Source organism: Ranitomeya variabilis, chromosome 4 (assembly GCF_051348905.1).
Source record: "Ranitomeya variabilis isolate aRanVar5 chromosome 4, aRanVar5.hap1, whole genome shotgun sequence".
Classification (NCBI taxonomy): domain Eukaryota; kingdom Metazoa; phylum Chordata; class Amphibia; order Anura; family Dendrobatidae; genus Ranitomeya; species Ranitomeya variabilis.
In genome coordinates this window covers 214,490,705-214,503,140 of record NC_135235.1, presented here as the reverse complement: position 1 = coordinate 214,503,140, position 12,436 = coordinate 214,490,705, and the positions used below count along the sequence as shown (strand labels likewise).

The 12,436-nt window shown below is 46.1% G+C and overlaps 1 protein-coding gene across 6 annotated transcripts in view; it reads right to left on the bottom strand.

Moving 5' to 3' along the window:
• The window catches only part of LIPE (lipase E, hormone sensitive type), a 37,956-nt gene that overhangs the window by 3,541 nt on the left and 21,979 nt on the right, over positions 1-12,436 (bottom strand). For 3 of the 6 annotated variants that reach the window (XM_077259885.1, XM_077259882.1, XM_077259884.1), the window contains 6 exons: positions 11,739-12,277; positions 8,843-8,933; positions 7,609-7,635; positions 7,348-7,493; positions 5,573-5,758; positions 521-815 (listed from right to left, as the gene is read on the bottom strand). In XM_077259885.1, the coding sequence (XP_077116000.1) occupies positions 521-815; positions 5,573-5,758; positions 7,348-7,493; positions 7,609-7,635; positions 8,843-8,933; positions 11,739-12,277 (1,284 nt within the window). The remainder of the gene's footprint in view (positions 1-520; positions 816-5,572; positions 5,759-7,347; positions 7,494-7,608; positions 7,636-8,842; positions 8,934-11,738; positions 12,278-12,436) is intronic. The other 3 variants (XM_077259887.1, XM_077259883.1, XM_077259886.1) reach the window with 1 other exon arrangement.

Below are 12,436 nucleotides of genomic sequence, written 5' to 3'. Positions count from 1 at the left end.
GCAGTATTATAGTAGTTATATTCTTGTACATAGGAGCAGTATTATAGTAGTTATATTTCTGTACATAGGGGGCAGTATTATAGTAGTTATATTCTTGTACATAGGAGCAGTATTATAGTAGTTATATTCTTGTACATAGGTGCAGTATTATAGTAGTTATATTCTTGTATATAGGAGCAGCATTATAGTAGGTATATTCTTGTACATAGGGGGCAGTATTATAGTAGTTATATTCTTGTACATAGGAGCAGTATTATAGTAGTTATATTCTTGTACATAGGTGCAGTATTATAGTAGTTATATTCTTGTATATAGGCGCAGCATTATAGTAGTTATATTCTTGTACATAGGGGCTGCATTATAGTAGTTATATTCTTGTACATAGGGGCAGTATTATAGTAGTTATATTCTTGTACATAGGGGCAGTATTATAGTAGTTATATTCTTGTACATAGGGGGCAGTATTATTACAGTGGTTGTGAACACATAATCACATTTATAAGTGCAGATTTGCACTCACCCAGGAGGCGGCAGTGTTTCAGCGCCCAGCAGTAAGCGTAGAAGCATTCCTCCAGGGCTCTCGGGAAAGGAGCCTCAGGAGCCAGGGAGTAATCTACGGACAAGATCGGAGCTTCCAGTTCCTGAGCCCATGTCCTCAAGTAGGGTTCATGGGATTTGGAGGTCTGGGCTACAAAGCCCCCACCATGGAAGTGAATAATCAGGTCAGGAGAGAGCGCAGCAGGCCGGGATCTGAGGCGAAGGTCCAGGCTCAGCGGACCCTCGGGTTTAGTGAAAGCGCCAAGTTCTTCACTCTCCTGCAACAAAGAGGACCATTTTAAGAAATCATTATATAATTATGTCTGACGTCTCTTAAAGGGGTTTTAGAAATGGACTACGAGAGATCTGGTGTACGGCAGCATCCCTAACCATTTTTTTTAATTTTTTTCTTATTTTCGAAGGATCCATGTTTCTGCTCCAACAGACCCAGCACATGCCCGAATCTCCTCTATTTCTGCAAATCGGACTCGGCCATTGAGGTTAATGAAAAACGGAAGACGCTTCCATCAGTTATCAAATCATTCTTCGCATAACGTCCATTAAAAAAATAAATAGCGCCACATGGTGCATTATGGACGGATTTAAAAACTGAATCGATGTGTGAATGTTTCAAAAAACTTTTGGAAAACTCTTAGTTAGGAAGTTATAAGGGTTAAAAGTCGACCAGCGATTTCTCATTTTTACAACAAAATTTACAAAAACTTTTTTTTCTTAGGGACCACCTCACATTTGAAGTCTCTTTGAGGGGTCTATATGACAGAAAAGACCCCAAAATGACACCATTCTAAAAACTGCACCTCTCAAGGTGCTCAAAACCACATTCAAGAAGTTTATTAATCCTTCAGGCGCTTCACAGGAATTTTTGGAATGTGGAAGAAAAAATAAACATTTACTTTTCTTTCACAAATTTTTTCCTTTAGACGTAACTTTTTTGACTTTTGCAAGGGTAACAAGAGAAAATGGACCTTACAATTTGTTGTGCAATTTCTCCTGAATATGCCGATACCCCATATGTGGGGGAAAACTACTATTTGGGCGCACGGCAGGGCTTGGAAGGGAAGGAGTGTGATTTGACTTTTTGAATTTAAAATATGCTGGAATAATTGGCAGACGCCATGTCGCATTTGAAGAGCCACTGATATGCCTAAACAGTGGAAACCCCCCCATAAGTGACACCATTTTGGAAACTAGTCCCCTTTGGGAACTTATCTAGATGTGTGTTGAGTAACTTAAACCCTCCTGTGCTTTACAGAAGTTTATAACGTTAAGCCATGAACAGCTTTCTCCCACAAAAATCTTTTTTAGCTACAAATTTTGTATTTTCACAAGGGAAAAAGGAGATAATGGACCCCAAAGTTTGTTGTGCAATTTCTCCTGAGTTCACCCATAACCCATATGTGGTCAAAAAAATACTTTTGAGGCACAGTGCAAAGCTCAGAAGGGAAGTAGCGCCATAGTACAATGCAGATGTACCCCCCATAAGGGACCCCATTTTGGAAATTATACCCTGTGGGAATTTATTTACAGGTGTAGTGATGATTTGACTCAATGATTGTTTTCCAGAAACGGGCAGCAGTGGATGTTGCTGAGTGAAAATTGCAAACTGCCGTTGTAGTGACCAGTACATTGCAGTGACCAATACATTATACCCAGCTCATGCTTCTGGAGATCCGTACCTGTAAATTAGGTGGGTCCTCATCACTACAGAAATGCCAAACATGTGGATGCTAAATGTGGTTTAGGCACACTGGGGCTCAGGGGGGAGGGGGCATTTGCTGAATTTCTTTTGGGGGTGAGGAGCCATTTTGCTTTTCCAGAGCCTTTGTGCTACCAGTGCCCCCTATATTTCAATTAACAGATCTGAGTGGGGACTTGCTTTTTTGTGGATTGAGTGAAAGCTTTTATTGGGAACATTTTACATAACATTTATCACATTTATCCGGCGCTCTACGCTGAGCACTTTGGGGTTTCCATCTAAATCTCTGAGTGACGTGACAAATGAAAACCCCGATGGATCCATTCACTATAATGGGGCAGCAGAGTTACCCTACACTCCGTCTGGCCTCTGTTCAGGTACGGTTACAGCGATACCAGATTTATAGCGGGTTTTTGTTTGGCAGCTGTCACACACTAAAAGATGCTTTTTACTGCAAAAATTAGTTTTTGCATCACCACATTTTGAGAGCTGTAATTTATCCATATTTTGACCCAGAGTCATGTGAAGGCTAGTTTTGTGAGGGACGAGCTGACTTTTTTTATTGGTATCATTTTCAGGCACATGACATTTTTTGATCGCTTTCTATTCAGTTTTTTGGGAGACAGAATGAACAAAAACCAGCAATTCAGGAATTGCTTTTTATACTGTTCCGCGTGTGGTAAAATTGGTAAAACCGCTTTAATTCTTCGGGTTAGTACGATTACAGTGATACCTCCACTCCTACTCTCAAGATCGCATCTCACCACCTGTGCACTTGACCCGATCCCTTCCCACTTCATCCCAAACCTCACCACAGTCTTCATCCCAACTCTAACCCATCTCTTCAACCTATCACTAACAACTGGTGTTTTCCCCTCAAGCTTTAAACATGCCTCAATCACACCTATTCTCAAAAAGCCTTCCTTGACCCATCCTCTGTATCTAGCTATCGCCCTATATCACTCCTCCCCTATGCCTCAAAAATAGTGGAACAACACGTCCATCTTGAACTGTCCTCCCATCTATCTTCCTGCTCCCTTTTCGACCGCTTACAATCTGGCTTCCGGTCACACCATTCCACTGAAACTGCCTAAGGTCACCAATGACCTATTAACCGCCAAGAGCAAGCAACACTACTCTGTTCTCCTCCTCTTGGACCTGTCGGCTGCCTTTGACACAGTGGACCATTCCCTATTATTACAGACCCTCTCATCCCTTGGCATCACAGACTTGGCCCTATCCTGGATCTCATCATACCTAACAGATCGGACATTCAGCGTCTCCCACTCACACACCACCTCCTCACCTCGCCCCCTATCTGTCGGAGTCCCACAAGGTTCAGTCCTTGGACCCCTGCTCTTCTCCATTTACACCTTTGGCCTGGGACAGCTCATAGAATCTCATGGCTTCCAGTATCACCTCTATGCTGATGACACACAGATCTACATCTCTGGACCAGATATCACCTCCCTACTAACCAGAATCCCTCAATGTCTGTCCACTATTTCATGCGTCTTCTCCACTAGATTTCTAAAACTTAACACGGACAAAACAGAATTCATCATCTTTCCCCCATCTCACGCGACCCCCCCCCCCCCCAACGAACCTAACCATTACAGTACACGGCTGCTCACTCTCCCCAGTCCCACAAGCTCGCTGCCTCGGGGTAATCCTTGACACTGATCTCTCCTTCAAACCACATATCCAAGCCCTTTCCACTTCCTGCCGACTTCAACTCAAAAATATTTCACGGATCCATACATTCCTAAACCAAGAATCTGCAAAAACCCTAGTGCATGCCCTAATCATCTCCCGCCTCGACTACTATAACCTCCTGCTCTGTGGCCTCCCCCTCTAACATTCTCGCACCCCTCCAATCTATTCTAAACTCAGCTGCCCGACTAATCCACCTGTCCCCCATTATTCCCCGGCCTCTCCCCTCTGTCAATCCCTTCACTGGCTCCCCATTGCCCAGAGACTCCAGTACAAAACCCTAACCATGACATACAAAGCCATCCACAACCTGTCTCCTCCATACATCTGTGACCTCGTCTCCCGGTACTTTCCTGCACGCAACCTCCGATCCTCACAAGATCTCCTTCTCTACTCCCCTCTTATCTCCTCTTCCCACAATCGTATACAAGATTTCTCTCGCGTATCACCCCTACTCTGGAACCCTCTACCACAACACATCAGACTCTCACCTACCATCAGAATCTTCAAAAAGAATCTGAAGACCCACCTCTTCCGACAAGCCTACAACCTGCAGTAACCACCGATCAACCAACCGCTGCATGACCAGCTCTATCCTCACCTACTGTATTCTCACCCTTCCCTTGTAGATTGTGAGCCTTCGCGGGCAGGGTCCTCTCTCCTCCTGTACCAGTTATGACTTGTATGGTTTAGGATTATTGTACTTGTTTTTATTATGTATACCCCTCCTCCCATGTAAAGCGCCATGGAACAAATGGCGCTATAATAATAAATAATAATAATACCTCATTTTTGGGGGTTTTGGCGCTTTTACACAATATAAACTATTTAACAGAAAAAATAATTATTTTTGCATTCCTTTATTCTGAGAGCTATAACTTTTTATTTTTCTGCTGATGGAGCTTTATGGCAGCTTGCTTTTTGCAGGACAAGATGACGTTTTCAGTGGTACCATGTTTATTTACATCCGTCTTTTTGATCGTGTTTTATTGCACTTTTTGTTCGGTGGTATGATAAAGCATTGTATTTTGCCTTTTTTATGGTGTTTACTGAAAGGGTTAACTAGTGGGACAGTTTTATAGAGCTGGTCGTTACGGACGCGGCGATACCAAATATGTGTACTTTTATTGTTTTGTTTTTTTATTTACATAAATAAATGTATTTATTGGAAAAATATTTATTTTTCTTTATTTAGGGATATATATATATATTTTTTTTAATATATTTACACTTTGTAAAAAAATGTTGTAAAACTTTTTCACATTGTCCCAGGATGGGACATTACTGTATTATATCAGATCAACGATCTGACAGGCAGGGAAGGAGGCATGCCAGCACCAGCTCTCAGCACACGTTCCCAAGCCACCTTCCCTGCAGGACCCTGCGGCCATCTTGGGGCCGGGGATCAATCTTGCATGATGACGAGATCTGCACTGAACAGACCCTTTAGAAAAAGCAGATGTGTTCAATGATAGGGGGTCCACGTACTTTGTGGCTGATCGAATACATGAGAAGCACTGGAGTGTGAACGTGCCCCTACACCAGCTCCAGAAGATGACGATCTCACAGTTGTACATATGGGTCTGTCGTTTCCAGGTCGCCTACCTGTCCCTCCCGCAGCTGGTAGGATATGAGCCGCATGTGAACCGGGCCGGGTCCTGAATGAGCGACGGGTGGATTAATGGTGACCGTACGCTGTGGATCCGAAGACAGAGGCATCTTCAGCGGCTCGGGGGGCACAGAGAGGGTCTTGTTGATGCGTACGGTTGTGGATGCTATTCCAACTATAGACTGCAAGGAAAGACGACAAAAATACGGATCCAATCAGGAAAAAATAGAGATTTTTTGCTTTTGCATGAACAAAGCTTTATCGGCTTCACTCTTATCAAGACCCCTGCTTGCTGTCAGTGAATGAGACTTTGCTACCATTGCAGCCAATCCACTCATTACTAGAGTTGGGCGGACGCGTAGATGTTTGGATCTGTCGGGTTCACCGGACTTTAGAAAAAAGTTCAGGTACCAGAGCGGTACCCGAACTAGATACCAAACCCCATTCAAGTGAATGTAGGGTCCGAACATCCGGCGGTTCCCATCCTGTCCTACGTTTAACAGCAAGGTAAACAGCAGCTCTAACCTGGGCAACCTTACCGAAGTCGCCACCGATGACCGCCGCTGGGGGTTGTCACAAAGAGGAGAGCGTGTGAACCAGTGGCTGTGACCGGCGGCGACAAGGTTATTTCTGGTCGGCTGATGACTACTACTGTCATCAGCGTCACCTGCTACTGCTGAAACCAGCCAGAGCAGGCGATGCTGATGAGAGTATTCACCAGCCGGCGCCAGTGCATAGCGGTAGCTTTACTGCTATTCACAGATGCCAGACACAAAGAAGAAGATTGACGCGGATTACTTCAAGGGATCATTTTATTATAACAATGGTGAATGAGAGCTAATGTGGGGGGAGTCTTTATTCAAACATATTTTTTCTGTGTGCGTTTATTTTTACTACTGAGTTAGTAATGGGGGTGTCTGACCGACACCTCTCCATTACTGACCCTAAAAACAATTACCCTGATTGACAACGCACCAGGGCAATCGGAAAGTGGTGAGGCTAAGTGCCAGAATTGGCGCATCAAATGATGCGCCACTTCAGGGGCGGCTGCAGTCTGATATTTGTAGGCTGGGCATGGCCCAATATCCATGGACCTTCCCAGCCTATTAACATCAGCCCACAGCTGTCTGCTTTGCCTTAGCAGGTTATTAAAAATAGAAAGGACCCCACATTGTTTTTTTTTTTAAATATTACTAATAAATAAATGAACAAAAAATAATAATTGAATGAAAAAAAATGACGGATCCCCTTTTATTAATAACCAGCCAAGGCAAAGCAGACAGCTTTGAGATGGTCTTACTATGCTCGGAAGGGGCCAATATCCATGAAGCTTCCCAGGAAATTAACATCAGCCCCCAGCTGTCTGCTTTTGTTTTGCTGGTTATTAAAAATGGATGGTCCCTAAAAAAAATATTATGTGGGGTCCCCCTAGCCTAGCTTTTTAAAATGATTTATTTAAGCAATGAAAAAAAATGGTGTGGGGGCCCCTCTTTTTGATAACCAGCCAACATAAAGCTGACAGCTGGGGGCTGCTTTATCTGCACTTGTTATAAAAAAGAGAGGGAACCCCACATTTTTTTTTCCCCACATGTTGCGCCATCCAGTCACAGCCATGCCAATACTTGCTGGGATTGTGCTGCAACCTTTCAACAAGCTTTGTTCAGGCTGTCAAACCCGAACAATAACACGGACGTCCGTGAAAAGTCAGTGCATAGACACTAAGTGTCCGGTTCGGACCGAGAATTTTATTTTTTTTATTTTGATTACTCACCGTCAGCACTTCCATTTCGGTGATGTTCCAGAAAGTTTTCCAAAAGTTGACGTCCAGATTCTGCGTGATCCTCTCAAACTCGGCTCCTCGAAGCTCGGGGTCGATGGCGTACCTCCCGCTTATGAAGAAAGAGCTGGCAGCGACACCTTCCGGAAGGGATGAGAGAAGTGTGAGCCAGCTGGCAGACAGAACATGAAAGACTCTGCCCGTGTGTTAACACTACCGACGCGCGGGCACAGTATGGCGGCATGCCACGCTTACCGTAGTAGGTGGACAGTGCTCCCTCCGCTGTCAGCGAGAGCGTTATTAGGAGGAAGAGGGGAAACGGTCACATTGTAGTAAAGACCAAGGGTCTCCGTACACAAGACATGCAGTTATACAGAGCGACGGGCATGGATGAGGAGAGCACAGCATGCAGCCGCAAGGACCTGACATTTATTACTATTCTATATAGAATAGAGGATAACTTAATGGGGGTCCTCCATATACCCCAAGATCAGGGCCCATTGTTTATGGGACAGGTGAGTACAGCGCTCAGCCATTTCCGAAAGTCCCATAGACAATGAATGGAGTGGAAGACCTGTTCTTGGGTCCACTTGGGGTTTCAGCAGTAGGACCCCACGCAATCAATAAGTTAACCCCTATCTTATATACAGGGGGAAACAACCCTGGAGCCCCTTTTATTGCAACGTAAGAGACCATGTAAAAATACAAACTGAAATGACCATGCAGTAAGGTAACACTGCAGCTCAGGAACAGTCCACAAGAGGGCGCCCACAGCACTGAGGTCACCCGCCAGCAAGCCTTTAAAGGGGAATTATCATGTTATCGCTTGAGCAACACTCGGATCTGCAAGACTATTATTTTATTTATTTTTATTTTATAAATCAATAGTACACATGAAAATAAGAAATTTGTAATATATCTTATTGGAGAAATCTGCTTCTTTCTCCTCTGGGACTGGTCTTTCCCTCTCAAAAGTCTCAATTTATGGTTAAAAAGCATCTTCAGTGAATAGATTTCCTGTTACAGAGACAGGAGGTGACAGTTGGTGCTCATGAAGGTCTATGGAACATGCAGTAGAATGTCTCTGTGCCTCTAGCTCCTCCCACTCCATAGAATCTTATGAGCACCAACTGTCATCTCCTATCTCGGTAATGGGAGAACGTGTCTTCAGTGAATGAAGATTTTACCCATGATTTGAATACAGCGAGATATCACAACACTAGACGGACGCGGATTGAATGTATAGGTGGAGTGTCCCGACACCTAATGTGCTGGAGAGTGAGCTGACACATCTATCTATCATTCCCTACTTTCCCTTTAATTTCTCCTTGCTATATAGAGAAAAACATAAATCTGCAGACAACTTTGTCACCACTTTGCCACAATACGCCATGCAGACGCTGATCCAGCAGGGGATGCACAGCATGCGAGGTCAGTAATCTGCAAGCCATGCTAGGACGGTCCCTCCCCATCCAATATGGACACTTACTTATTCCGGATCCGTGCCGCTTGTAATTCTCCCCGAATGACACGAGGCCGATGGAGATGGTCTGCAGGAAGGGGCGGATGGACGGGGTGAACTGGGGAGAGAGGATAGACACTAGCAATAAAAACATGTGGTAATGGGGGAGGGAAGAGGAAGAAATCAACTGATCAGAAGTCGGGACAAAGGTCGGGATGATGGATTAACGTCAGGTGAGGACGGGTCAAGGGTCAGACGTCTAGAAAGTGTGCGAAGGGATCACAACACGGCAAAGGGCCCGAGGTTGTTTGGAAAAGCTCCCAACATATTTTGTAGACTAGCTAGCCATATGCCCCCCAGCCTAAGTCCGGTTTCGCACATCCGTGTTTCGCCCAAACTCGATCCGTAGACTTGGTCGCAGGTCTCCTGACCCAAACTAGACAAAGGCTAGAGATTTTTGGGTGAGGAAACCAGTGACCCTTCTAGGACAGCGAAACACCGGTGTGAATCCTGGCCTAAAAGCTCATTTTACACAAAGTGATAATCAATCGATCAATTTCAACCATCGTCTTACCGATCACTTGCATCTACCTGTGTGGCAAACCTCTGCTCACCGGTCGGCTTGTTCTACCATCGTAGGAAATCTGCTCGAGTTATGGCACCTCAAGCCCCCGACACATTAGACTTATGTCAATTGATATCAACGCGTTTCGCCGACAATTGAATGTCTACAGGAGTAACGAACAAACGGGAAAAACCGTCTGAACCCTCGTTCGGTCGACAGCCATCTACTGTGTATGGATGAGTGCACCAGTAACCGACTACGGTTTGGCCAGTTGACGCCGTGGCCTTTTGATCACCCAGCATTACCCAAGCGTCCCTTTCCCTTTTGTAATATCCAAACATAAAAGCACGTGTCCCGATGTGACGTCCTGCCGCTGACTCATGTGTTCTGTCCCCGGCATCGGGAAAACCCGTACAACCTCCGTCCTGCCTTATCACTGGCACAGATAATGCTCCGTGATGTCAGCGGCACACGAGCCAAGAGAAGATCAAGGCTGCTGTGAAGGTCGAGGCCGGGCGACGCACAGAGCCGGGGAAAGTACGGAGAGAGGCCGAAAGGATAAAGCGAGAAGACAATATAGAGAGTAACGGAATAATATGATAATATATGGGTGCTACCACCTAAAGGAAAGGTGTCCATACACAGAGGAAAGTCAACCGAACTGGCGGTCCAGAGGGAACAGACGACCATCTGATATGTAACAGTCTATGGAAAGTCAACCGAACTGGCGGTCCAGAGGGAACAGCCAACCGTCTGATATGTAACAGTCTATGGAAAGTGCGGAGAGAGGGCGAAAAGACAAAGCGAGAAGACAGAATACAGAGAGTAACGTAATATGATAATATACGAGTGCTACCACCTAAAGGAACGGTGTCCATACAGAGGAAAGTAACCGAACTGGCGGTCCAGAGGGAACAGCCAACCGTCTGATATGTAACAGTCTATGGAAAGTGCGGAGAGAGGGCGAAAAGACAAAGCGAGAAGACAGAATACAGAGAGTAACGTAATATGATAATATACGAGTGCTACCACCTAAAGGAACGGTGTCCATACAGAGGAAAGTAACCGAACTGGCGGTCCAGAGGGAACGGCCAACCGTCTGATATGTAACAGTCTATGGAAAGTGCGGAGAGAGGGCGAAAAGACAAAGCGAGAAGACAGAATACAGAGAGTAACGTAATATGATAATATACGAGTGCTACCACCTAAAGGAACGGTGTCCATACAGAGGAAAGTAACCGAACTGGCGGTCCAGAGGGAACAGCCAACCGTCTGATATGTAACAGTCTATGGAAAGTGCGGAGAGAGGGCGAAAAGACAAAGCGAGAAGACAGAATACAGAGAGTAACGTAATATGATAATATACGAGTGCTACCACCTAAAGGAACGGTGTCCATACAGAGGAAAGTAACCGAACTGGCGGTCCAGAGGGAACGGCCAACCGTCTGATATGTAACAGTCTATGGAAAGTGCGGAGAGAGGGCGAAAAGACAAAGCGAGAAGACAGAATACAGAGAGTAACGTAATATGATAATATACGAGTGCTACCACCTAAAGGAACGGTGTCCATACAGAGGAAAGTAACCGAACTGGCGGTCCAGAGGGAACGGCTGACCATCTGATATGTAACAGTCTATGGGAAGTGCGGAGAGAGGGCGAAAGGACAAAGCGAGAAGACAAGACTACAGAGAGTAATGTAATAATATACGGGTGCTACCACCTAAAGGAAAGGGGTCCATACCCAGAGGAAAGTCAACCGAACTGGCGGTCCAGAGGGAACGGACGACCATCTGATATGTAACAGTCTATGGGAAGTGTGGAGAGAGGGCGAAAAGGACAAAGCGAGAAGACAGAATGCAGAGAGTAATGTAATAATATGATAATATACAGGTGCTACCACCTAAAGGAAAGGTGTCCGTAATAATATGATAATGTACGGGTGCTACCACCTAAAGGAAAGGTGTCCATACACAGAGGAAAGTAACCGAACTGGCGGTCCAGAGGGAACGGCCGACCAGCTGATATGTAACAGTCTATGGAAAGTGGGGTGACCCAGGAATGATGTAGTGTGTCGGACCCCCATGAAACTGATATTGATGACCTACGCTAAGGCAATAGTGATGAGTGAATATGCTCGGATAAAGCGTGGTCGAAAAAGATGGTTGAGTATGTGCAGCGATTACCTAACAAACAGGAAATCTCTGTTGTCAAAAAGCCGCAAGACATGGAGACGCAGGGACTCGAATATATTTTTCAAGCACGCCGAAGACACTCGCGTTAGCATACGAGCATGGTCGGGTAACGCCTTATCCCAGCACGTTCGTGCATCATCAGAGTTGACCATGTTGTTGGGCTCACCTGGAAGCCGAGGCAGCGGCCATAGAAGCAGCCTTTGTGCATGGTGCTGTACTCCTTCAGGAACTCCTCAGACAAGCCTCGCTCCTGGCGGAAGAACAGGTCGCCGTGACGGTTGGCGGTAAGAAGGCGTTGCGCGAAACAGAGCAAGGCGCGGAGTTGGGTGAGAGCGGCGCCGTAGGCCTCCAGCTCGGAGCAGTTGTGCGCGGCCCTGAAGAAGAGGCTGCGGCGGCTGGTGGTGACGTAGCGGCACTTGTGTAGGATGTGCTGGGCGCAGGCCAATACCACCTTCATCAGGCTGCGGTAGCCATTGGCCGGGGTGTCGGGGTCCAGGTCAAACAGCGGGCACACGGCAGCCAGGGCACGCAGGGAAGGCTCCAGTCCCCGGGCTTGTTCTTGGATACGGGAAAACGCCTGCACCAGCCGGGAGGAAACCTCAGAGCCGGACTCCCCGAAGTGAAGGATGTTGTCCTGGCACAGGGCGTCCACGGCCTGGAACAGGGGCCGGGGGTCCATCTGCTCGGGGGGCACAACCACCAGACCTAGAAAGACCAAAGGGTGAAAAAGCTTAGAGAGAAACAACGGGAGGGAGCCAGAACCGATCACTTGGGATCGTGGATCCCTAAGGAAGAACACAATGCATTCACTAAGGGGCCAGGGTGCAGAACGATGGCTCCCAGAATGGATAACATGCTGGGAGT